Raw genomic sequence first — 27,833 nt, 5'->3', positions numbered from 1 at the left:
TATAGCTAAACACACATGTCATGTGTAAGGTGTAGCTGGATTGTTAGATTATTATCTTTTTTTGTAGAAGTATTTTAGGATGCTCTGTAGTTGGCATTTTGCCATTAACCTTATTGAAGAACAGCTCTCTTGCTTTCTCCCTCCCCTCTCTTTTTCTTTGTTTACATCTCCTATTTCTTTATTTAGAATAGCTCTAGCATCCATTTACACACAAATGTGATTATTCTCCCTGAAAATCTGGTCATTATAGGCTATACTCACCATTTATCTTAATTTGGATATTAGGCATCATTTAGACATCAACTGAGCTTATTGGTAGTTTTCTATGCATCGTGTGAAAATAGAGAATTTACCAGAATGTTGTCCATTTTACATAGAGAGATTGTGCAAGAGAGGGAATGTTCATTATTAAATTCTTATATAATAAAAAAAATGGCACTTGACCTTATATGTAGCAGTGCCGATGTGGCGTATGAATGAGTTTTGCTTTGCCACTTGTCTAAGCTTGCACCTATCTGAGGGTGGATATGCATTCTATTGCTTGTTCTAGTCAGTATTGTGTTTGTCAACGGCCTATTTTTCGTATCCTACACACTCATATAATACATACTCACATGCACACACATTCATAGTACACACTTTGCCCCGTCTCATTCTTATTTTCACTTTCCTTATTTCGCTCCTCCACTCCCTTTCTTCACTGCGGCAGATCAGTGTGGCTCTGTTACCAAGGCAACAGCTCATTCAGACCCCCCCCCCACACACACACACACACATTCACTACTCCTTTCAGAAAGCAAGACAATAAAGGGCTGGCAGTGCAACCAAATTAAATGTGAAACAGGGACCGTCCAGATGGAAGACAAACACCTCTGATGCCAGTTACTGCTGTAGTAATGCCAGTGACTGAAACAGAAGGGAGCAGGGAGATCAAGAGATGGTGGAAAGGAATTGTTAAACAAACTGAGGTTCAGTTATGTAGAGAAATAGAGTGGGGATCTTGAGAAAGACCAAGGGAAGTTGATAGGTTATTTATCCCCCAACCCCCACCCCAGAGTGTGACTGCCATATGTGAAGCGTGACAGAAGTGTGGCATGTTTTTTTTTTTTTTTTTAATTGTGGATGGGGGAGCTGATGGGAGGGGAGGGGTAGGAGGGCAGCTCCATTAGTACTGCTGGTCCACTCAGTTATTCATTAGAGGACCTAGTGTGTAATCCCCACACATATCGATTTTCTTCTGGTGTGTGTGTGTGAGAGAGTCTAAGTGATGCTGTTGCAGTGGGCCTTCCCCAGAGCCCCAGGCAACATATGGGACCCAGTGTTAATGATGGCACACGCCACTAGAGCCAGAGGGGGTGGGAGAGGGGCGTTTTTGGTCACGCCCAAAAGCATGGACTGGGCCCCGCCAATGTGATTAAAGTCATGTTTGGTGACAATTAACGGTCCTCCAGCCCCTAGCCTTAGGCCTCTAGGGGCCAAAAGAGGCGGGTAGTGCTGGTGGAAGGGAGTTTGGATTAGGTTGGGGGTTTAACACAACAGCTGAGGTCCTATTGTGGTTCAGGTGGCATTTTCAATCTTAATCTTATTCTCCAACCCCCTATCAGCAACACTTCCCCATTTACCCCACCCTATACATGTGTTGAATGAATCACATGCCAAATTGTGATCACTATGCATGCAAAGTCAGATACAGTCATTCTTATTTACCACTTCTGGATTTCCTCAGATGTGTTGGTGAAGTATCATAATGTGAGTTTCCAAAGCTAAGTAGCAAAATAAGTTATGGTTTTGGGAGAAATTGACAGTATCAGTAGGGAAGCAAGAGGGAGTACACTGACTACATGAATTACCACCAGCTGAGGTCTTGACCTGGCACATTTTGTCATCAGACACCTCTACCCATCAAACAACCCCAAACCCAAAGATCTTGAAATGAGATTGGTACCCTCCCCTCATGCATAGGCTCCTACTTTCAGTCTCCCCTGTTCCTGAATTAATTCACAGTGGTCCCAGTGGAAGTAATCACTAGAGGGACAAGGGTAATAGACAGCTGGTCCTTACACCCAGCCACACATGCTCATTTATGCTCAGAACCACTCGCATCTCAGTATAAACACACTGTCACAGACAAAGATTTCTCTGTTATGCACTACTCACATTTATTTATTCCCTTTACCTCCCTGTCTCTGGGGTTTGAATGGCCAGGACAAATATTTCTTTGTGCAGTGTTCCATTTCAGCAAGTTTGCTTGAACATTGACTTTACAGAAGAAGAGAGTCATTGAGAGGAGAAAATTGTCTGAATATTTGGTTTTATTTTACTCTTAAGCCAACATGATACCATTTGACAGTCTTATATTTTGCCTTGTGGATTTTCACCACATTAATATGTTACGCTTAAACTTAACTACGACTCCTATTGTTAGCAGTTGACCCTCCAGCTATATTTTCCCCAATACTTTCCTCTCCATATAACGACTGGAATCCCTGAATATACCCAGCCCTCTTTGTAAATTAATTTATAAAGACCTGCATTTATTTTGCATGAAGCCTGATTACTTTGTTGAGTTATGACTGAACCTGATTTCAAATAACAAAATAACCAGGCCAAGTACTCTGGAGGCATTTTATCACACAAACTGTGGTATTTGTCATCATTGTAATGTAGTTGAAGTTGGTCCATTTATTTATACACATGTATTCACATGCAAGCCCCAAAAGTCTAAGCAATTTTTGGAAATTCTTAGAGCCATGGTTCCTGACTTTGTGTATTAGTCCTAAATAATAATGATTTACTATCACCATAAAGCACAACTCTATGATCCTGTTCCATATTTTCCATGTTTCCTGAAGCTGTCAAAGCTTTACAAACCAATTAGTCCCACAGATGTTATGCACTCCCTTGTTTTTATTGATCTATGGAACACAACAAAATAATGTTGTTTGTCACTAATGAAGCTGCATTATTTATCCCAACTGCATAAGTTATTCATCACTGTGGCTCAGTACAGAACCATAGATTGAGAGTCCATTCTCACTTGATTTGAAAATCCATCATATATAACACACATAAGAATTTGTGCAAATCTCAAGAAGACCTTCACTGGAATACTTATTGTAGAGTATATTCAGAGTCATTGTTTAGGATGTGTTATTGTGTGTGTGTGTGTGTGTGTGTGTGTGTGTGCAGTTGATTAGTTTAAAATGCAACGGGTGCATGGTTGTAACATTACAAAGCTAAAAGCTTTATCTGTCATTTCTACTCCAATTTTGCAAATCCCAGAAGAATAGTACTACACTGGCATCTATACTCAACTTGTATCTGTTTGCAGTCATGTATGTGTTTTCTTGGTGCCCTAAGCACACTTATTGTCATGGTAAAACTGCTTTTATACATGTAAAGACTAGGTCATTCTAAAAGCACAATTAAAAAACACTACCTTACACTAACACTACACTAACTTATCCATGACAATTAAAAAGATGTGCATGATGGCAAAACCAGACTGATCTTACATCATCCACAATTATGTGAATAAAATGGGGCTACTAGCACATGACAATCTCTGATAGTAGCCTAGGCCTAAACAAAGCAGCATGCATAGAAGCAACTAGGCCAAATTACTGCCTGAGGAAAATTTGACTAGCCTATTTCTAAGTGTGCTTGTTTTTTTCGGATGTAGGTAACAATTTAACAATGTATAGGCTATATTTTTTTCATTTGATTGGTTCAACCGCCACCCGCCCAAATTTAATTCAAATATTATATTTCTTCATGTCATCCACCCGATTTACCTCTGTTACAACAAGTCGTGACTTATGCCTATTCAACTTTTAGCTTAGGCTATAGGCCCAAGTGTCAATTCAAAGACCTGTTATTTCCATTTTTGGATTTTGGGTTCATGGACAGCAAGCATCCGCTTTGTTAGTTTTTTTTAAATAACATTGTTTGTTGCTTCTACACACGTCATCTCCAGTGGTTCAGTTTTACTTGCGCAGACGTGCCTACATTGAATGAGCGCTTGAACAGATTTTTGAATTGATGTGCTATGCTGACTTGTTAAATGTAAGCCAACAATGGTTTAAAAATTAAATAAAAGATGCGTGATTCACATGTGAAGCCGGACAATTGAAAGTAGAACCCACTGTACTAGTAACATTACATGATCCCTACAGTCAGTGCCTATGAAAATTCAATGAGATCTGACTATATTGATGCTAGGCTATGCTAGCTCTATTTATTTACCCACTCTATTTATTTCCATCTCTGATATACATACTATGACCACCTGTTTAAGTTATTTTAATATGTTACAATTTATTTATTTATTTATTTTTTCCCACATGTGATTGGGGGCCCCAAACAACCGCTTAGTTTGCTTACGCCTCGGCTGGCTTTGTGTATTTTTGTGTGTGTGTGAACATAGACAGTCAGTCACAGGCTCTGTCTATCAGAGCAGAGTCTGCAAGTCTTTTATAAAAAGCTGAGTCTGCAAGTCCAAACCTTGAGGCTATGATTCCGCTTGCTAGATGGAAGCAGTTGAAGCTGACTGGTTAGGATGGCTGGGATCCATGAATTATTCTCTTGGCTTTTGCATCACCTATTGTCCTGGATGGAGGGCAGCTCACATCAACAGATGCCTTGAGCTGGACGCACAATCTTTTTTAGTGCTTTGTGTTTTAAGGCAGTGCAGCTTCTGTACCATGCAGTGAAGCTTCCAGTCAAAATAATCTCTTGTGTCCCTGGAGAAGGTCCTTAGAATCTAGATCTCATGACAAACTTTCATAGTTGTCTGAGGTGGAAGGGAATGAACGTGTCATCTTTGTTGGTCATCAATCCAATCACTGTGGTGTCGTCAGCAAATTTAATGACAAAGTTGAAACTATGCATAGCCACACAGTCGTGGGTATACAGGGACACAGCACAGGGGTGTACCAGTGTTAAGGATCAAGGAGGCTGAAGTGTTTGAGCCTATTCTTTCTATCTGGCGTCAACCTGACAGGAAGTTCAGGATCCAGCTGCATGGGCTGGTGTTGAGACCAAGGGCCAGATGTACATGAATTAGGTTTCATTGTGTGTATTTTTTTACTTTTCTTTGCTCTTGCTGGCGTGCTGCTTCGTTTACCCAATATGTCTATCATTGAGAGGATCATTCCTCCCTTTTTTTTGGTGCTGGGCTGCAGGTGGGGGGCATTGGTGGCGATCGGCGAAAATGAATCTGTTCCTTGCACACACCCTCAAAATAAGCATACCCTCATATGGCATCAAACTTAAACTCCTTGCCTACATCGGGTGGTGCCTTAAGACTTACTTGTTGGAATGTTAGAGGGATGAATTCTCCTGTCAAACGTAACAAAGTATTTCATAATTTAAAATGTTTAAATACTAAAATAGCGTTTCTACAAGAAACCCATCTCAATGAAGCACTATGCAACAATTTTAGCAAAAATGACCTTAATTATGCAGGTTGAGAGTCGTTCTGATGGTTCTACAACACTTTCTGGGTCGTTTGGTGGGTGCTTCGTCTCCCCCTATCGCTTCTCCTCGGAAAAAAAGAATATGCAACTTTCTGAACCCGGTCTGAGTAAATCCGGATGTGACTTAGCGGAAGTATCCTATCGCGCCTCGAAAATGTAGTCAGATTCATACCTGTCAACACTCTGTTTTTCCCGGGTTTCTCCCGTATTTAAAGGTCATCTCCCAGCACCCTCCTGTTTTGTTATTTCTCCCGGAAAACTCCCGTAATTTGCATGGCCATCAAACTTCATTTTAAAATCATTGATCCATTCAGGTTGCCAGATTGTGTATGAAATACACCCTACACATACACGATCACTTAGTTTCAATTTCAACCGTTTTGTCATAGGCTAAAACCTGGCAACCCAAAACCCAAATAAGGAAGCGGGTGCCGACTGCGCAGCCTGAGTCTCGTCGTAAGCAAGCAGGCTAGTTGAATGGCCTACTCCAGAACTAGCTGTTGTGAAATTGTTGGGAATTTAATTGATTGATCACATAAATGGTTATTGAGTGTTGTTGATACACTGAACTTGTGCCCTCGGAACCAAATCTGACAGCAAGCAGCTTTGGAGTTTTGGAAGTAGGCTGCAGGCAGGCAGCTGGTGGATACATAACTGGCATGCGTAAGGTAATGGTAAGGTAAAAGCAACGATCGAAATGCAGTGTTGAAACACAGATCCGGTATAAACACTTTAGCCTACTTAGGATTCACTGTAAAACTAAGCAGACCAACAGAGTACATCTCAGTTATTTCCTTCGATGTTTTGTTTAAGAGAAATCATTTAGGCTTGCATTCCAAGTTACAGAATAGAAACTAATGCGTTAGCTTATGGCTAATGTATATGAGAAATCCCATAGAGATGCTAACGGTTAGCATAATCGATACACGTAGATATTTAGAGCGAACTTTAGTCCATTTACAAAAGGGTTACATGAGAAGAGTTCTTTGTTTACAACTGACTACTAAAATACTCAAAGGCTAATGTTTTCTCTCCATATAATACCATGTAGGAAAAAATGTGATCAATGCTACGTGAACAGAACAGAAGTAGCTGCACAAAATCCCAAGTAGGCCTACGTCTCGGTCGCCACACAAAATAAACATTAGGCCTGCGTGTGACAAGGTGGACCCACTAGCGATCATGTGACACTTGCTCTGCTGCAACGAGGGGCTTCTTTCGCATACACCTCCTGTATTTAGTGAATGTATGGGGTTTTAATGCGTGATTTCGAGTGTTTTTTACCCCATAAGTAATTTAAATACTCGATAATGTAAATTTGCACATCGTTAAAACAACAATCACGATATTATCGCAGACGATATATATATCGCCCACCCCTACTCCCTAACATTACTTTCACTATTGACTGACAATGTAGGCCAGTCAATCCAGCCCAAAAATTACAACAGAAATGTCCCATAGTTTTTATTGGTCCCAATACCCTCCTGAATCATTTACTAAAAGTCTACCGCCTTAGATGGAGTGGAACATATTTTATTCGAGATTAAAGGCCAAAGTTGTGCCCAACTCTCCAAGCCAGATTAAAAATGTATTGTTTCATTATGTTGAGACAATACAGAAATACAAAATTAAAGAAGGGACTGTGGCTATGTTTCTCTATCATCTCATACATAAAAAATACTATTTAGAGTCATCAAAAAATCTATGTTCGTCATGTTTTTGGTATAAAAGGTTTTGACCAACACACAAAATTGCAAAAGTAATGGTTCTATGGTTGTATCTGCATCTAAACCGGTTAAAAGCTAAACAAAAAAACCTAGTCCACCTAGTTTTAAACACTGCCCACCCACACACAGTAGGCTACAATTCCTGATCTGATGGAGTCTGACATTAGCAGCTCTGTTGTTGAAACTTGAAACAAAGGTATGTTAGACATTTATTTATTTATTTATTTATTTATTTATATCAAACATTATCAACTAGGCTTCTGTTTGGTTGACTATAGGCTGACAGGTTCAACTTTCAGATAATCAACTTTCAAATAATTCACAAATGAACACATGCAAAATATTGGAGGCAAAGCTACATTTTTACCAGCGGTCATCCTTGTTGCTTGCACACTTTTCCCTTCCAGTCAACTTTCCATGAATATGCTTTGATACAGCACTCTGTTACACCCTGCCCTTTCAGCAATGAGCTTTTGTGGCTTACCTTCCTTGTGGAGGATGTCAATGACTGTGATCTGGACAACTATCAAGTCCGCAGTCTTTTCCACGATTGTGGTTGTGTTTACTGAACCAGACTAAGAGATTAAAGGCTCAGGAAACCGACATTTCTGTATTATAACATATTTATTCTAATATTTTGAGAAACTGATTTTGGGGTTTTCTTGAGCTGTAAGTCGTAATCATCAAGATTGAAACAAAAATGGCTTGAAATATTTCACTTTATATCTAATGAATCTAGAATAATGAAATTGAATAGAATATTAAGAGACATGGTGAAATGTTCTGAAAAGATGTTCTAGAGCAGTGTTTCTCAAACTATGGACATGGAAACTGCTGGTCCGCGGAGTGAAATTATGCTCTGTCTGATAATTTGTTGCACAATTGATCAAGGAACCATGGACCGACAGAAAAAGAAAACAAACGTTTCTGCAATCAGGAGGAAATACTTGCTAATTTGGTGTCATCAAACATAGAGGCATACAATTAACTGTGGTGGTATGAGCATTCATTCAGTGTGGTAGAGAAATTGAAACCACTCAATAACGTTGGTAGCAAAGCTCCGCTATAACGTGTTGGAAGGCTAGAAAGTAACAACATTTAATAGAACTACGTGGATTCTTGCAACTCCCATAAAAACACAGCAGAGACTGGATAATACTTTTGCTTTGACACAACAGACTGGGAAATGTTTAAGCAGGCAGCCACTTACAACAACCAGACAGACATTGAGGAGTATACAGACACTGTAACCTCTTACATAACCAAGTGCATTGATGATGTGACCCACACAAGACATCATCACTCGGGCTAACTGGAAGCCATGGCTGACGGGATGTCCTCAGGCTGCTGAGGGCCAGAGACAAAGCCTACAGAGCTGGGGATGAAGCTGGCATGAGAACAGCGAGAGCCAATCTGTCCCGTGGCATCAAGGAAGCAAAAAAGGAATACACTTACAAGATAACCACCCACTTCAAAGACAGCAGGAACGCACAAAGCCTATGGCAGGGCATTCTGGCCCTCACGGACTACAAGCCCGCGCCACAGAGCTGTGAGAGCAATATCCCTCTGCTCAACAATCTGAACCGCTTCTTTGCTCGCTTTGAAGCACGAAACAGCACTTGCCCACAGAAGACCTCTCCCCCTCCACACGAGCAGCCCCTGTGCCTCTCTGCCGACAGCGTGAAGAGGACACTTGCTGCTATCAACACCCGTAAGGCAACAGGCACAGACAACATCCCAGGTCGTGTGCTGAAGGACTGCGCTGAGGAGCTTAAGGATCTTCACAGACATCTTTAACACTTCCCTGAAGCAAGCCTTCCCATCGTCCCATCATGTTTCAAAGCTGCCACCATCATACCTGTGCCAAAGAAAGCTGCTCCATCCTGCTTCAATGACTACCGCCCCGTGGCACTGACACCCATCATCATGAAGTGCTTTGAGCGGCTTGTCATGTCACACATCAAATCCATTCTCCCCCCCACCCTGGACCCCTTCCAGTTTGCATACCGAGCCAAACGGTCCACAGAGGATGCAATCTGCTCTGCCCTCCACCCAGCCCTCACCCACCTGGAAAAAAGAGACTCATGTGAGATTGCTGTTTATAGACTTCAGCTCTGCATTCAACACCATAATACCACAACAACTCATCTGCAAACTTGACAAACTGGGACTCAGTACCTACCTCTGCAACTGGCTACTCGACTTCCTCTGTCAGAGGCCTCAAGTAGTACGTGTTGGCAACAATATCTCAAGCAGCATCACACTGAGCACGGGGGCCCCCCAAGGCTGCGTGCTCAGTCCGCTGCTCTTCACCCTGCTGACGCATGACTGCACTGCAACCTACAGCAACAATCACATAGTGAAATTTGCTGATGACACAACTCTGGTGGGTCTCATCACCAAGGGCGACGAGACTCAACACAGGTTGGAGGTCGACCTTCTGACTACGTGGTGCAGGGACAAAAACCTCCTGCTGAACGTCAACAAGACCAAGGAGATTGTTGTTGACTTCCGGAGAGGTCACACCCAACACCGGCCACTGACTATCGACGGTGCTGTGGTGGAGAGAGTGAGCAGCACCAAATTCCTGGGGGTGCACATCAGTGAAGACCTCTCCTGGACCACCAACACTGCATCACTGGCGAAGAAAGCTCAGCGCTGCCTCTACTTCCTGCGGAAACTCAGGCGAGCAAGTGCTCCACCAGCCATCATGACCACATTCTATCGAGGCACCATTGAGAGCATCCTCTCCAGCTGTATCGCTGTGTGGGGAGGAAGCTGCACTGAATACAACAGGAAAGCCCTGCAGCGCATAGTGAACACAGCTGGAAGGATTATTGGTGCTTCACTCCCCTCCCTGAAAGACATGTACACCAGGGGTCCCCAACCTTTTATGTACCATGGACCGGTTTGATTCCTATTTTTTTTTCACGGACCGGGGTTTGGGGGGTTCCATGTTCCATATGTGTTGTGCATGCATTACTTGAAAAGAACTAGCTCCAGTTATGTATGAACAGTGAAGGTAACGATCTCTTGTGAAAACGTGAACTTGAAGAAGTGAAAATTGAACAATATGAACTATGAATATTGAACAACTTGAAGCTACATCTATAAGTGTGAACATGCTTAACAAAATATGGGAACAAAACATGGGAACTAAACGTGCATTCTGAATATAATCAGTGGGAGCCCTGCTTGTTTCCCTGCAACAAGAAGCTTCCATCTGGGGGTGATGGAAGACAGTGACACCCTCAGTGTGTTTGAAATGTCCAGTCGATTGCGCAATTTGTCTGGTTGCAGTCATTTTAAAACCCGCCTCGCATAGATAATTGGTGGGAAACGTTTTCAGCTTTTTACGGCTATCTCGGGATATTCTGCTTTGGTTTTGATCCAAAACCCGCCAGAGAGGTTTCCTGATGCACACTCTTAAGACCACCGTCATTTGCAATTTCGATCAACTGCTCTTCCTCCTGCGCTGACAAGTTAGGACTATTCGGGATATTGACAAATGGGTTGCGGACCCACTCATTGGTTTGCCGTGAATCTTTGAAGGATGGTAAGTAACGCTCAAACTCATTTGAGAGCGCAACAAGGTGATCAGCGCACCAGCTGCGAGAGAAAGGGCCCTGCCTCAGTCTCTCCCAAAACCCCACTACTTTTGGAACATATCAAATACACCCCGGTCCACTCGTCGTCCCTACAAATCAAGCTTGGCTTTAAATGCAGCGACTTTATCTGCCAGTTTAAAGACAGTCGTCATTCTCCCCTGGAGTGACAGGTTGAGGTCATTAAGCAACCCGAATATGTCACACAGGTAAGCGAGTTTTGACACCCAGTCCTCATCACTAAAATGTGCAGCTAACGGTGACTTTTTTTCTGCTCTCGCAACTCAAAACACTCAAACACCTGCTAAAGATGCTTGTTTTTTGTTGCTCATTCTAGCAGTTTAGCTAACTTCTTGTGACACTACCGTTCGCCAAGAACTGATCAAGTAAATGAGCTGACCTGAGGCTGCGCAGCGCTGAAGGCAATATGTAAAAGTGTTGAAGGCGGGACAGACAGACGTAAGAAAATAGACCTTGCAAAATGCAAACATGCGTGCAATCAAACAACTGCATATAGGCCTATGCCATGTAAAAACGTGACATTATTGCGAATTAAATTTAGTTTGCATGCATTTTTTTTTAAACTCATGTCGTAGGCTACGGCCCGGTTAGGAATGTCCTGCGGCCCGGTACCGGTTGGGGACCGCTGATTTACACCACCCACCTCACCCGCAAGGCGACCACAATTGTGAGTGATGCAAGTCACCCCGCTCACAATTTGTTTGATCTACTGCCCTCTGGGAAGAGTTACAGAAGCCTGCGCTCCCGCACCACCAGACTCACCAACAGCTTCATACACCAGGCTGTTAGGATGCTGAACTCTCTCCCCCTCCCCCCCCTCCACCATCAGCTACATAACATCCTGGACTTTGGACCCACAATGGCTGCCTTGCACTACTCCATTTGTACACTTGCACACTTTGCAACTTGTTGTTGTTGTCCTGTTGTCCTGAAAACACAACACACTTCTGCTGCTCTTACATAACTTGCACCACTATGCCACTTGCTTACTTAGGTAAAACAGAACTATCTCAGCCATTTATTGGCCTGACTTTGCACTACTATATTGACTGTCTATGCACAATTGCACAATTTCAACCCAATTTTGCTGCTCTTATTTATTCATTGTATGTGCCTTCTTATTTACTTTTTATTGTTTACTTGAATGTTATGTTTGTCTGTGGACTTAATTGGTAAAATATGCCTTGTCTGCACCGTGGGATAGTGAGAAACGTAATTTCGATCTCTTTGTATGTCTTGGCATGTGAATAAATTGACAAATAAAGCAGACTTTGACTTTGATAATACACTGTCTAGCACTGAGTATTGTATAGTCAAATTTAGATATAACGTGGCCAAAAGCTATTGTAGCCTAATTATTCTTCCTGTTAAAGATCTCCAGATCAGTGATTTGCTGATCTGCTCCGCTGATTACCATACACAAAAACTGGTATTGTGTTTCCTGAATCCTTACATTCAGACAATCAAATGAAATCTCATTTAAAAGGATGTCAGTATTTTCTCCATTTACCTACCAGTGTATGATGCTTGCATGGGGGAAAATGGCACCCATATAATTGCTGTTGTTTTGAGAAGTACAGTATTTCTCATGCAAGCATGCAAAAGCAATGGAACTATTGTAATTATATTTTACATTAGTAAAGCAGTCCTCTGATGTGCATGTTAGCACTTTAAACATTGACTGCTTTGAAGTACATATATAACAATATTGCATAACAATAATAATTGTGATAATGATAATTTGAAGGGGGGGGTTGTCGTGTAGGTGGGCCCTATGACCCCAAAGTCTGCCATAACCGGGCCTCAGGTCAAAGAAGTTTGAGAAAAGCTGTTCTAGAGAACTGATGACATGCAGTGGAGGTGTCATTTTCATGAGACGGTGTACATTTGAGTTTGTTTAAGTCTGGTGGCACTTGCAATAACACACCAAACTACACATTGGCAAAAACCACTGAAGCCACATCGGAGACTGGCCATCATTCTGTGGCGGTATACTTATCATGAAGAGACATACCGTAGATCTTAATATTTCATGGATACCACTTTTTTAAACATTTCTGTATTTTAACAAAACCATGTTTGACACTGGGGTAGATTTCCAGATACCTGCCCTACCCATCATTGATATCCTATTGATTGAAACAAACTTTTGGCAACTGAACTTGAATATTTTTGTTCTCAAGTGATTTTGAAATGCTAGCTGTATTTATGCAGAGGATCATTTAATTTTCCTGCCTGTCTCGCTCAAAGATGTATAGTGTGTTTCTATGTCTATGGAATGTCACCTGTTTTTTGCCAAAGAAAATCTCATATTTTATTTTATAAACAGTATAACCAGCTAACCAAACAGAGTAAAACTGAATTCATCAATGATTAATGATGTGGTGAATACATAAAACACATGTGTGCACTAAGTAGGTTTACCATGGTTGTAGTTGTAAAGATAAAGCTACATTTCTGAATTTTCTTAGGATAATGTAATCAACATCAACTATCTAATTTATAGCGTATCTTGTTTTGTAGTCAGCGGAGTAGCCTGTATGAGTTTTCAGACCTGGATACTGAGAGAGGTGAAGAGAATATGATGTAGTGACTGTATGCTTGTATTCAATTTTTTGCTCTTTTCATTTACCTCTCTCCTTCTGTTCTCCTCACACATCACCACTCTTTGTTCAGCTGGAGCAGAGGATAAAATAGGCTGGGCATTTGGGTTGGGTTTAGAGAGGCTTGCAATGGTCCTCTACAGCATCCCAGATATTCGTATCTTCTGGAGCGAGGACGAGCGTTTTCTGAAACAGTTCTGCCTGCCCAGCATTGACCATCCTGTCACGTTTCAGGTAATGTCTAGGACTGAAAACTTTTTTTTGAGTTCTGAAGTTTCAGTAATTAACAGTGAATATTATAAGCTTTGTTGACATGACAATCTGTAGTAAGGTGGAAAGATGACATTCCAAATTTTAAATTCCAAATTTGCGAACTGTGTTTGAATGCTGTGTGTATTCTCTAAAAAAAAAATCTCATCCCAGCAAAACTGATATCAATCATGATATCAATAAGCTTAAATAAATGGAAAATATAGGTAGATCAATAAATAATAATAATAATAATAATAATAATAATAATAATAATAATAATAATAATAGGCTTTATTTGTATAGCACCTTTCATACACAGAATGCAGCTCAAAGTGCTTTACATTTGGAGCATGTAACACAATAATAGTCAGTCAGTCATTATCAATCACTTTCACTTTTCTTCATTGCTGTGGCCGTTTATGATCCAATCAGCAACATATCAGAGATATAGAAAATAGAAAATAACATGTATCACAGTTATTAGAGAAGAGTCAGTCATTCCCCTTTGTTGCTGTGGCCATTTATGATCCAATCAGCAACATATCAGAAATACTTTTATACTACTATGGATATATAAAGGCTTTGCTGACAAATGCCTAAGCTAACAAATGCTTAGGCCCCGTTGATGTAAATGTAAAATTAAATGTAAAAAATGTACACCCCCAAAACAGGAAAAAGTTGGGACAGTGTGTAAATTGTGAATAAAAGCAGAATGTAATAATCTGCAAATCTCTTAAATTCATATGCAAAAAGGACACAGACAACATATCAAATATCAATTTATTTTCTTATTCCATTGCCAGATAAATTTACTTGTTTTTTATGTCTTAATTTAAGAAGACTCTGACTTATTTTAAGTCAAATAATCTTACAAAAAAACAAAAACGTAATTATCCTTATACTAAAAACAATAGTAACTACATTTTGTATTTGTAATATAAGATTATAACACTTAGTAAGATATCACTTTTTGTAATGTATCTATTTACCTTGAAACTAATTAATTCTTCCTGTCAATTCTAAATTGGAAGAACATACCTACCCAATGAAAACAGCCAAAAATGCAGGTTCAGTCTTAGTAATACACTACAGAAACTGCTTATCTAATAAAGTCCAACCAAGTGTTATTAATTTTATATCAAGATCAAAAAATCTATTTGGTACTATTTTTAGTATGAAGAGACTTACCTAGCGCTTTCTCGTAAAATCATTTTCACTTAATTTAAGAAGAGTTTGACTGCTTTTAAGACGTCTTATCCCGAAAACAAGCAAATCTCTAAGTTGTTAGACTTTTTAATGATTCTTCTTTTTCCCCTGTCTCTCAGGCTATTAGTAAATACCCACCCCTGTGGAATGATATTTCATTCTGGCTTCCTGCTGAGGGTTACGAAGACAATGACTTCTATGACCTTGTCAGGAGTGTCGGGGGTGACTTGGTTGAGAAGGTGGCCCTGGTGGACAAGTTTACCCATTCAAAGTAAGATGATCAATACTTACTTTTTTACCTATTTCACTGACCTGTGATTTATTATGACCGCCGCTAGCGTAGCGTGTTTTTTGCTTTGATCCATCGCCTACCCCCGAAAGGAGGGTAGGCCGGACACAGTTTTCTGTGAATATCTCGAGAACCATAGGGCCTAGGATGACCAACTTTTTTTCGTATGTTGGTCTCAAGGGGCCATGTCAACCCATCCCATATCTGCTCATTTGAGGTGTAGGGCCACCTAGTTAAAAATGAAAAGGCAAAAATGATATGTTGTAATCGCAGGTATCTTTGACTGACAGGTTCAAAACTGCACAGAATTTGAAGTGTGGAATCATTATGACACCCTCTGAATGCATGCCAAGTTTCGTGGAATTCCGTTCATGGGGGGGCCATATCAGCTACACACACACACACACACACACACACAGGCATTCACACACTCCCAAGCACACACATAAACACACATACATACACACACACACACATATGAAGACACAGGGGCAGACACACACACATACATAAAAACACACGCACACAAAAACACACACATAAACACACTCTCACACACTACTACACATACTCATACACATATAAACACACCCACAAGCGCGAACACATAAAAACATACACACATGCAGGCAAGCAGGCACACCCACAGACACACACACACACACACCATTACCCCCCAAATATACACTCACATGCCAACACACTCAGAAGCACCCATATAGAGTAGGGGCTGGGCCGGATCGTAAGGAAAGATTAGATGAATGTGATCATTTATGTTTGGGCCTTTTTTGAGCCTGAAATCGCTGATGCAACCTTTAACTTTCGTTGGCGTTTCGAATGTCTTACTTTCACTTTCATGTCATTCACTTAAACTTTCCTACTTGCTAGATTTGACCAATCTTCCATAGCCTATGTGCACTAGTTTGAGTAGAACTACTGCTCTTCATTATCTCCCGGCTTGTTGACATCTCAACATCATGTATTGTATTATTTCATGATCACTAAACATTTGATTTTTAATGTTATCAGTTAACTTAATTCAACTGCACTTGTAATTGGAGTATGCTGTTCAGTTGTGAATGCTCGCAAATTGCGGTAGGGGGCGGAGAAAGGCTGATTACCCGATGAGATACAGGTTTGATAAATAGCCCGGAACCTGAAGATCCACTGCGTTCGCTTTCTGCTGTTTGGCCATGGCGCTGATAACGCTACGTTCGCAATGTACGTACATCTGGCCCAAAGAATCTTAAGGCTAAAAGTAGCTCCTAACTGGCGAATTTAGGAAAAAATCCTAAAAATAATGGCCATGTTACTTGTAACTTTAGGACCCCTAGAGTAATTGACGAAGTATTTTAGCCCTAAAAGTAGCACCTAAGTTTGGGACAGTGGGGCACGCCTGGTCTACCACCAACCCAAAAGGGCACATGTTACCTCGCTGCTCATCCAGCTACACTGGCTACCTATGGCTGCCTGCATCAAATTCAAGTCTAACGCTTGCCTACAAAGTAGTCTTCGGTTCTGCTCCCACCTACTTAAATGCCCTCATACAGGCATATATTACCTCTAGACCGTTGCGTTCCTCAAACAAACGACGTCTAGCTCTACCGCCGGTACGCTCAGGCCAATCCAAACTTTTCTCATCTGTTGTTCCTTGTTGGTGGAATGCCCTACCAGTTCCTACTAGAGCAGGGACATCCCTCTCCATCTTCAGAAAACTCCTGAAGACCCAGCTCTTCAGAGAACATCTCCTCTTGTAGCACCACTTACAACTAGTCTTGCTGATCCTAGCACTTACCACCCGATTAGAAATCGACTGTTTAAAAACAGCACTCACTTGATGCACTTATTCTTATTGTACTCTACCTTTTTTAAATTGTCCTAGAATTGTTGAGAAAATTGCTTTAAAAAGCTTAAACTGTTGTTAGTCGCTTTGGTTAAAAATGTGTCAGCCAAATGTATTGTAATGTAAAGAAGAAGTCGATAGGACTTTTAACTCACTAAGACCTAAACAATTCTAGCAATTCTTTTTGTGGAATTTCACGTCATGATGTTTTGAAATGCACAGGAGCTATCAATCACGAGGGAATAATTGTGCATTGTAACTAAGGGATGTACCAACACCTAGCCTGGAAAATCCAGACCCTGATAATCTAGAAAGATTAAGGGTCTGGCAAAGAGCAATGTAATGGCCCAACTCGAGGGGCGGCAACAATCATGCATTTAAAAATCTCACTGCACACAATCGGATGATACTACGCCCAATGTGTACTGTCCTCCAACACTGCAGCGCTGTCTTCATCAGTTTAGCCGGTTCCCCGGAATGCAAGGGGAAAAAGTAACGTGCATCACTGCTCTTTGCCAGAGTGTCTCGCAGAGACAATTCCTTTGTGCTCTCACAAGAACTCTGGATTTCCAGGGTAACCAACACCAACAATAACCAAAACAATTCAATACAAATCAACTTAACTTTGATACAAATCAAATTAAATTGTTTCTCCTCTTCTCCTCTACGTAAACGTACAAGAAGAATAACTTAGATGCCACCATGCTAAACAACTAAAGGCCCATATCCAATCTACCTTTTATTGGCAAAGTTATTAAAAAAGTAGTCTCTAATCAAGTAACCACCTTCCTAACATCAAATGGATATTTTGATATTTTCAGTCAGGTTTTTGGGCAAATCACAGCACTGAAACAGCTCTTATTAAGGTTTTAAATAGACATACGTCTCAATACAGATGCAGGCAAAACATCAGTCCTAGTGTTATTGGACCTTAGTGCAGCCTTCGACATTGTTGATCACAACATATTACTACGCAGATTAGAGCACTGGATTGGACTTTCAGGGATAGTCTGGGTCAAATCATACCTACAAGAAAGGAGTTTGTTTGTTGCTATCGGCAACTGTACATCTACGCCAACGTCCTTGACCTGTGGTGTCCCCCAGGGTTCGATCTTGGGGCCACTATTATTCAACCTCTATATGCTCCCACTTGGACAGACGATCACAAACAATTTGATTTTCTATCATAGCTATGCCGATGACACCCAACTTTACTTAACTCTTTCGCTTAATGACTATGCTGCCGCACTAAGGCAAAAGGTCGTAACTTCGATTTTGGCGAAAATTAGTTTTTGTCATTATTAGGACAATAAACATAAGTTCTATCATGTAGACAAACATGAAGTTTCAATTCGGTTGTTTTTTGGGAGAAATAAGATTGTTTTTGCCGTAACTTCAAAAAGCCGAGGGTAAACTGTGGCAGAAGCCCGTAACATCCGATACGGCTTTATGCCTTCCTTTCACGCTGCTACTGAACACTCGATTGAAGTTACGGTGCGAAGATACGGCAAGCTGCCTTCTGACTGACCATCAACGTGAAGTTGTATTGCCGGCTGGAGTTATGTCTAGGCTATGCATTATTCAATTAAATCACCTCAGACTTCAATAAAGTGTATACAGTAGCCTACATGTTTTGCAGTGCTTGCTTTTTGTTAGCTTGATGGCTTTGAAACGTAGCCTAGCCTAAATGCCAAGATCAAGGAATGATGTATGCTGGTGCATTAAAGATAGGCTAATCTTGATAGCCTACCCTAACTTAAAAGCCTAAACTCAACAACATATTCAGTAACAAGCGGTGCATTAGAGCATGGCTTGTAGCCTAGGATATCTTAATTCACATCACAGCCCGTAATACAAGGCTACATGTCAACTGGGAAAAAAAATGTTTCTCATATGCTAGCTCTCGCCTGCAAATGAGTCATTGACTGAAAACTACGCGAGTTTGTTAGAGCCGCAACGACACACCTTCCACACACACACCAGCAGCAGGAATGTAGTAATTTAGAGCCTACCTTTTGTTGAACCCTGGTTAAAATCCATACCAAACAACCGACGAGAAAGCAAATCCATTAAATCTGCCACAAGTTTTTAAAACTTGCTGCCGGCTAGTCAAAACTCCCAAGTTGTTACAGGCTGTCAATTATATCAATGCAATCCTAAAGTTTAGTGTAGCTGCGGGTTAGTGGGGAAATTAAAGCTAGTCGCAAAGCAGGCAGCTTTAAATTGCAGTAATAAAAAATGACCAAATAAAGGCAACCTATCACCTAATCTACCTAATCTGCCTAATTTGTGTGGGAGAACTTTGTTTTATCATCTGCATTTGGTTAAGTTTCCATTCTATCAGGAAAATGTATAGGCCTACAGTGTTTAATCATATCATACCTACACATATCATCAAAATGTATTCCTGATTTCATGATAATAATGCAAATACTGCAAGTAAAATCCCAAGAAATATTAATTCCTATGTTTTCACTGAAACTTTTCAGCAGACATTAAGATTCTACAATAGGATGATTATGAAATATTATTTCTGTTCTAGGCTGGTTGTCAAAATAAATAAGCCAATGAGTCTAAATTAGTGCCTCATATCCAAACAGAAAAATATGCTTTATATATATTAAAACATGAAAACACTCTCATTCTTAATTCTGACATCTGTCAGAAGTGACTGTCTGTGTGGTACTAGTATGAGTATGAAATACAGAAAAAAAATATTATGTTGATAAATGTGAAGCCATTTTATCATAGTGAGTCCAATAGGGTTAATATTGCTTACATTTTAAGTGAAAGTTATCATTGTTATCATAACATTGTGATATAAAAAAATAAATAAAGGTATTTTGCCTTAGTATGACCGATTGTCATTTTGTGGGCAATACTAAGGCAGAATACAGTAACATCCAAAAAAGGGTCAAAGGTCAAATTTGAGTTCATTTTTTTTGTAGATAGATTAATACAGGTATAAACTACAAAATGTGAAAATTACAATATTATACCTATTACTCAATTGTCAGGACATTAATATAACTTTAAAGTCATTTTTCTCAGTTTCACACTCTGGTGAGTTAAGGTCTTTTGCCTTAGTAGGGCAGGGTCCCCTTAAATCTCTTTGTCAGTGTATTGACAAGATTAACAACTGGATCTCAAAATTTTCTTCAGTTGAACAAAGAAAAAACTGGTAATTACATTTGGTAAAAAAGAGCAAAGACTTAAGGTTGCCACTCTCCTTGATATTAAAGTTCGAAAGTTCGAAATACTTTATTTTGGGTAGCCCCTTGAGATGTACCATCTCGTTTTCGAGGGGGTCCAGGACAAAATATAATAGAAACAAGACACACATATGGACACAATACATAACAGAAAAACAGAACATAACAAGACAATCAACACAATAAGAAACTCAAAACAAACAACAACAACAACAAAAACACACAGAGCCTACAATTACAGCATAATAAGTAACAGGGAATAATGAAGATTCAGAGTATATCCAAGCGTTACTGTAAATAAAAATGAGAAAAATTAAAAGAATAAAAAGATTGAGTGGATCAGTAGCTAAAAAAATAAAGTGGTTCAGTAGCTAGAGAAGTATGAGAAAATAGTTAAAGTCTACATGTACAGTTAGTATGAAAATGAGTTGCCAAGGCATGTTTTAACAGTCTGAAAGATGAGATGGAACATTTGCTGGTAAGTTATTCCAGTCAGAAGGTGCTTTAAACATGAATGCTCTTTTTGACGTGGACAACATTACTGAGGTGGACGACATTAGGTACTGAGAAGAAAAGATGTACAGTGTGTCTTAAATAATGAGTGGAGGAAAAAGGAACTATGAGCTGTTTTAAATAAGAAGGATAGTTGAAGTGAACACATTTAAAGATAAATTGCAACCAGTGAATATGTCTTCTTATATGTGGTGTGGGTAAATCAATAAGTTCATACATTGTGCAGTGGTGAGTTGTGAATGAGCAGTTAAGAATAAATCTACATAATCTATTATAAATTATCGTAAGATAATTAAAGGGCTCAAAGCAAAGGATACTGTTAGAAATCTTGCTGTCATAATTGACAGTGATCTAAATTTAAACAGCCATATGAAAGCAATAACTAAATCAGCTTTTTAACACCTCAAAACATTGCCGAACTTAGAGGACTAATGTCTAAACATGATCTAGAAAAACTTATTCATGCATTCATCTCCAGTAGGCTACAATGGGCTTTTCACAGGGCTTCCTAAAAAGACTATCAAACAGCTTCAGATGATACAAAATGCAGCGGCTAGGGTTCTCACAAAAACTAAGAGAATTGACCACATTACTCCAATACTTAAAGCTGCAATTGGCAAGTCTGACAGATTGAGGGGACTTAGCCAAAATTTTGAATGTTTGCAAGTCTCATGCCCCTCCCCCACTACCACAGAGCACCCTCTCATCGATTTTGTGCGCACCAGACTGTGATTGACAGTCAGATCTCACACAGCCCTGCTGATTGGACCAGAAGAACCGGGAGCTAAAACTGCCTTATTTATGTTGTTCTGTCGGAGCATAGTGTCTGTTTCAGTGAATATGATCAAACAAATCTTGCCAACTGCAGCTTCCTGCAAGTCCCTGCATTGGCTTCCAGTAAGTCACAGAATTGACTTTAAAGCGTTTCTGCTTGTTTATAAATCACTAAATAGAACGGGACCAAATTACATAGCAGACATGCTTCAGCAGTACACACCTTCCAGACCTCTCAGGTCTCAGGAGAAATACTTGTTAGTAAAACGTACTGTTAGAACTAAACATGGTGAATCAGTGTTTAGTTGCTATGTAGTTCAGCTCTGGAACCAACTTTCAGATCAATCATCAATCATCATCAACCGTTTTTTATTCAGGGAGAAATTGACTGAGCATCAAGCTCTTTTACAGCAATGCCCTGAGTTACAAAACAACAACAATAATAATTAAAACAACAAAACAAAAACAATAAAAGATACAAAAGGCAAATAATAATAATAATCATAATAATAATCATAATAATAACAACAAAAATAAAATAAAAATAATAATAATGAATAGAAAGAAAAGAAGGGGAATGTATAAATAATAATAATGATGTAAAAGGTCTAAATACCAGTCAAAGCAAGAACATTGTGCAACAGCCATATCATCAATCATACCCTTGAATTGGTCTAGTGACACAAACCTATCTAATTTCAATAACTCTTGCAATTTGTTCCATTTATTAGATGCAAAAAATGTAAAAGCTAATTTACCAAATTCAGATTTAATTTGAGGAGTTTGAAGAGACATAAAACCCTGTGAGTGTGTATTGTGGCAGATTGATTTTATGTTCAGAAGAGAAATTAATGTAATGTACCAGTAATGCTTTATAAACAAAAAGGAGGCAGTGCCTTTTCCTCCTATCATAGAGGGAAGACCATCCTACATTTTGGTATAATTTACAGTGATGAGTTTTAAACACATCTCCAGTTATAAAACATAGTGAACTGTGGTAAACTGCATCAAGTGATTTCAGAGTGGAAGGGGCTGCATGCAAATAAACAATGTCACCATAGTCAAGGACTGACATTATAGTTGCTTGAATAATGGTCATTCTGTTTCTAAAGAGAAGCAAGACCTAATCCTGTAAAGTGCACCTAATTTCATTTTTACCTTTTTTGTGAGATCAAGCACGTGTTCTAAATGATAGTTTGTTATCTAGCCAAATGCCCAGATATTTGTATTGAGAAACTTGCTCAATTTGTGCCCCATTTCAGGAACAAATGTTATAGGCATCAAGGTCACACTTTCTCGATCTAGTAAAGATCATATATTTTGTTTTTGCTTCATTTAGAACCAGTTTAAGATCTTTCAAGGATTTCTGCACACAATCAAATGCACATTGAAGATATGACACTGCTTGCTCTACAGATGGTGCATAGGCATAAAGGATTGTGTCATCTGCATAGAAATGCACTTTACAAGTTTCTATTGAAGCACAGATGTCATTGATATACAATGTAAACAACAGTGGTCCCAAAATTGAGCCCTGTGGAACACCATTATTTAGTCTCAATGGTTCTGAGGTTGATCCTGTCACATCTACCCACTGTGTTCTATTAGAGAGGTAGTTTTGAAACCTATGAGATCAAAGTTGCCCCAACTGTAGCCAGTTTCAAATCTAGACTTAAAGGTCTCATCTCATCGTTTTTTCATTAATTTTGCAGTGGTCTGTAGTATTGATGAATGCCCTGTGAGCCGGTTTTGGTGAAAAAACGCTGTCCTGCGTCTGTTTCATGCTGTTCTAGTTTGGTGGGGAAGGTGGGCGGGGAGGAACGACTGGATTTCGCCTCTAGTCATGAATATTAATGACATGCTAATGAATTCACCTTTGAACAGTACTGTGACGCTTCCTCCAGTGCGTCCTCATCCGATTCTGCCTGTGCTATGCTCCATATTCAACTTTACAGTGCTAAAACCTGGCTAAAACTTGAGTCAAAACTGTTGCACAAAATGTCTTCGGAGATACAACTTCATGTGTTTGATCCTAGTATCCGAGTAGGAAGAAGAACCGCTTCCTGATCGTTTGTCGGTGAACGTTGGTTTAATAGAATGGTAACAATTGCCTGTCAGCTTAAACTTTCTCCTAAAAGAGGTAAATGTTTGTGACAATGAACGTCATCTTGCTTTCAAGTAATAAACAGTTGGAAACTTTTTAAAATAAAGACCTATTTCTTCACACAGTCAAAAGTCTTTGCAATCTTCCTAGTAGATATTTTATTTCACAACACAGGTAAGCACTCTAAATGTAGTTCAGCCACTGACCTAGCCTGCTAATGCTATCGGAATAGATTGTTATGGTTTGAATTCCATGATACTATCATTGAAAGACCACTTGGTCATAGCCCAATATATATATATATATATAGATCTAAATGCAAGCACACCTACTGTACCTAGCTATATTTTGCTGGAATTGTACCAGAATGCCTACAGAAGCAGAGAATGTGTGCTGCAAGACTTCTCCGGTAATGAGAACTATGGCTTTTATAGCCTGACATCTGGCAGAGGTTAGCCTACTCAAGTTGTTTTCTGTCACGTATGACAGAAAAAGTAGCCTACTCTAGGAATCTTATAGTATTTTGGGACTAAATATTACAGTAATCTTATAGGAATACTATAGTATTTGGACATACTATAGGTACTACAAGACTAATATAGAAAAACTATAGCGGTTACAGGATATTATAGAGTTATTAGTAGTACTTCTACAGTATGTCCCAAAGATTCCTATACTACTTTTTCGTAAGGGGATGTGGTTAGAAAAATGGGCAACACCAGTACCCCTGTTGTCTGTATGACCCTGTACCCAGGATTAGAACCAGTCTGCCTTAGCATAATGTACTCCCTTCAAAATGCACTAAACATTCTACTATGACGACTATGGCCCTCTGTGAGACAGAAGATATGAAAGGTAAGATAAACCTTTAGCTTAAAAGGGACAAAAACTGATGAAACTCCTAAAACAAATATACAAAACAGGTCAATTTTCAATAAATAACTTTATTATATTTACATACAGCAGTGGTACTCAAAGTGTGGTCCGCAAGCTATCTCAAGTGTTCCACAAGTAGATGTGGTAAAATATAATAGATAAGTTGTTTGCAATATTGAACCAACTTGTATGTAAATCAAAACAGTTCTGCAACACTGATGTAACCGATGCCAGTTTAAATCATATGAATCCTCTGACACCATAAGCAAGGTGCAAAGACAATAAGCAAGGTGGTTCAGTGAGAAGGCCTATTGTGTAATATACTGTTGAAGTAGGTCTACCGTTTTTTTTTGCTAGGTGGTCCGTGAAACACTGACAAATAGTAATATTGCAGTCTATTAAAATAATGCAAACACAAAACAAGAACATCCAAACTATGCACAGAATTAACAATTTCCTCTTTTTGCCAGACGATGCAGACATCTGGCCTACAGATCCTTTGTAAGATGGTGCTGGGATTATTTAGGGAAAAAGGTCTGAGTTGTTGTTTCGGGCTTGTATTGTCCTGGGGATCCGGCGGGACAACACACAAAAAACACATTCGTTGGCTGTGATGATTCTATTACATTGCTCTTTGATTGCGCTGGGCCATAGGTGGAGCCATCAGGTGTTATTGTGGAGATGTCGCTTTCATCCTCCTCCTCCTCTTGATCAACCCGAGGTCTTCTAGCTGGCCTTGGATGAACAGGCTTGATGGCAGTAGAGGTAGCAGGCCCCCATGCCAATGGTGTATCCGAAGTGCTTGTATCAATACTCATACTTTTCATGAAGTATTCTGTTTGGGTACCTAAAGTAAATAAATGTGTATTACTGTCAAGTTACAAGATACTAATAGTACACAGGACATTCACTATCTCACACAAAACTGTACTGGCACAATGGAAACAAAAATATTTTAGTGACTGTGGTAAAGTGTATGATGTACTAAGTAGCACACCCACAAGAAGACATTCGGTAATATCAATTCTATCTGTTATGCAATTCATGGGTTTCATCAGGTCCATTTACACAGGTGTATTAATCAAGCACCATGCAGTCTGCATTCATAATCGAGGTGCTTGATTTTATACACCTGTGGAAAGTGACCTGAAGAAACCCATGAATTGACTTTCCCAAACATTGACGAGCCCATAAGAACCTGTATTAGCCTACTAGAAAAAGAAAAAGAAAAAGAAACTAACTAGCACAACAATAAAAGTTAGATCACAAACCTTTGCTTCTAACGTGATGACCTAATGTAGGCTAGAAAGCTGTGTAGCCTGACATCAGGATGTGCTCTGGAAGACATACAAAACACCAAGTAAACAGCAAGTAATCAAACAAAACATCATTGTAGGCCTACAAAGGTCAATGTAATAATGGCAAGAAGACATAAATTAGACTGAAGTGTAAATACCTGAGCTCTAGTGATAGCAACTTAGCCTAATAGTGCTGTATTGTGTTTTTGATTTTCCCTGTTTAGACTAGAACAATACCCGTACTTAGTTGAGCATAAGATATTGTTGCTAATATTATTATTTGTGGTTTAACGTTTAGGTTAGAAGATTATAGGTTCAACAAGCTAAATCTCTGGGTGGTCAGTTTCTTATGAGTGTAGCTACACCAGGCACGTAACTGAAGCATTCCGTTCACGTTATGTACTGCAACAATTAGCTTCCAATAGGCCTAATCAATGGAAGTAGCTACACCTGGCGTGTTAGTGGCCTGTAGGCTACGTTCGGGAAAATAGACCATTCCTCTAATGGATTTTACCAGAGCCCTTCCTATTAGACATTCTCTGATTTTACACGTCGCGAACAGAACACTTCAGTTACGTGCCTGGTGTAGCTTCCTGTAATATAGGCTAGCCTAAGCCTAGCTTGTACTCTTTTTTCATGCATGCTAACGTGAGAATATGAACATGCTATTTTGTAACAGACGTTTTACTTACAGCCTGTGAGCTGGTGGTCGATCGTCATGACGTTACAGAACCAGGTTTTCAGAACATCGATGCAAAACCACTTTCTAACTGTAGGCAGTGAGTGTGGTCGAAATGATTGGAACGCAGAACTAATGTTGCACTACTTCGGTAATGGTGTTCCAACAATAAATCCGAACCATTTCTTCCTCAACTCTTGTTTCTAAGGCAAGACATGCAACATTGATGTGTTATTGCCACAAATAACACAGGCACGATTTTTTTCCGCCATGTTAGCAACTTGCTGTTAGCAACTACTAGCTGCAGAGAGACAATCCCCTAGCCGCAAAATCTTCCAGTCTTCCTGTAGGCGGTCACAAGCCAAGGTGGGCGAGGCCATGAATAATCAGTTTCCCTTCGACGTCATTGGGAAGGGCTCTTTCTGATTCGCTTGTTTTTCCGTGTATTTTCTTTCATTGGCTAATGCGGGCAATGGGGGTAGATCATTTTCACGTGCAGCATCCATATGCAACTTGGAGTGAGCTATAGTATTTCGAAAGTAACAAGTATTAAATGGTTTCTCAGTGAATGAGACCTTTAAGACCAAACTTTTCTCAGATGCTTTCTGCTAACTGATCACTTATTTTTCACATTTCTAAATCTGGGAAAGTCTAGCTAAAATTGTAATAGTTTCTATGTTGTTTTTCGTGTTTTAATTATTACTTATTAAACACTTTTAAATGATTGCCCTTTTATGCTTTTATGTACTATCACCTTGTGTGTTTTATGTTTTCTTCTTCTTCTTCTTCTTCTTCTTCTTCTTCTTCTTAGTCTTCTTTTTCTTCTTCTTCTTCTTCTTCTTCTTCTTCTTATTATTATTATTATTATTATTCTTTACTTTTTAAACTATTCTCTGACTATTGCCCTTCTATGCTTTTATTAGCTACCTGTATTCCTGTTTGCTTTTATTTATGTAAAGCACATTGAATGACCTCTGTGTATGAAATGCGCTATATAAATAAAGTTGACTTGACTTGACAAGGGAGCTTTATCAGGATGCATAGTATCCTGGATCCATGAAGTAACTGGCCTTTAAAAATAAAAATCTGCCTGCCTCTATGGGAATTTGGTCCATGTACTTTTGCGTTTATTCATTATTCTATTTGGGTAGGGAAATGGAAAATGGAAAAACAAGTGGTATATGACTTTTTGAAGTTCTATAGTCACTTGCTAAGTGAAAATGATGTCATATTATTAATGAATGGATAATGTGAAATGCAAAATGCAATAAAGAAAAATAAATGTCATTCTAACCATGCCTTCTGGACAGTAGGCTAGGCTACCTAGGTCTGAACTAGATAGATCTGGAAG

The 27,833-nt window shown here is 39.5% G+C and overlaps 1 protein-coding gene across 4 annotated transcripts in view; it reads left to right on the top strand.

Annotated features, from left to right (window-relative positions):
- The window catches only part of fars2 (phenylalanyl-tRNA synthetase 2, mitochondrial), an 86,416-nt gene that overhangs the window by 33,402 nt on the left and 25,181 nt on the right, over window positions 1-27,833 (top strand). For all 4 annotated transcript variants that reach the window (XM_048266174.1, XM_048266176.1, XM_048266177.1 and 1 more), the window contains 2 exons: window positions 13,510-13,670; window positions 15,014-15,165. In XM_048266174.1, the coding sequence (XP_048122131.1) occupies window positions 13,510-13,670; window positions 15,014-15,165 (313 nt within the window). The remainder of the gene's footprint in view (window positions 1-13,509; window positions 13,671-15,013; window positions 15,166-27,833) is intronic.

This window comes from Alosa alosa, chromosome 16, assembly GCF_017589495.1.
Source record: "Alosa alosa isolate M-15738 ecotype Scorff River chromosome 16, AALO_Geno_1.1, whole genome shotgun sequence".
Lineage (NCBI taxonomy): Eukaryota > Metazoa > Chordata > Actinopteri > Clupeiformes > Clupeidae > Alosa > Alosa alosa.
This window is presented reverse-complemented; position numbering and strand designations above follow the sequence as displayed.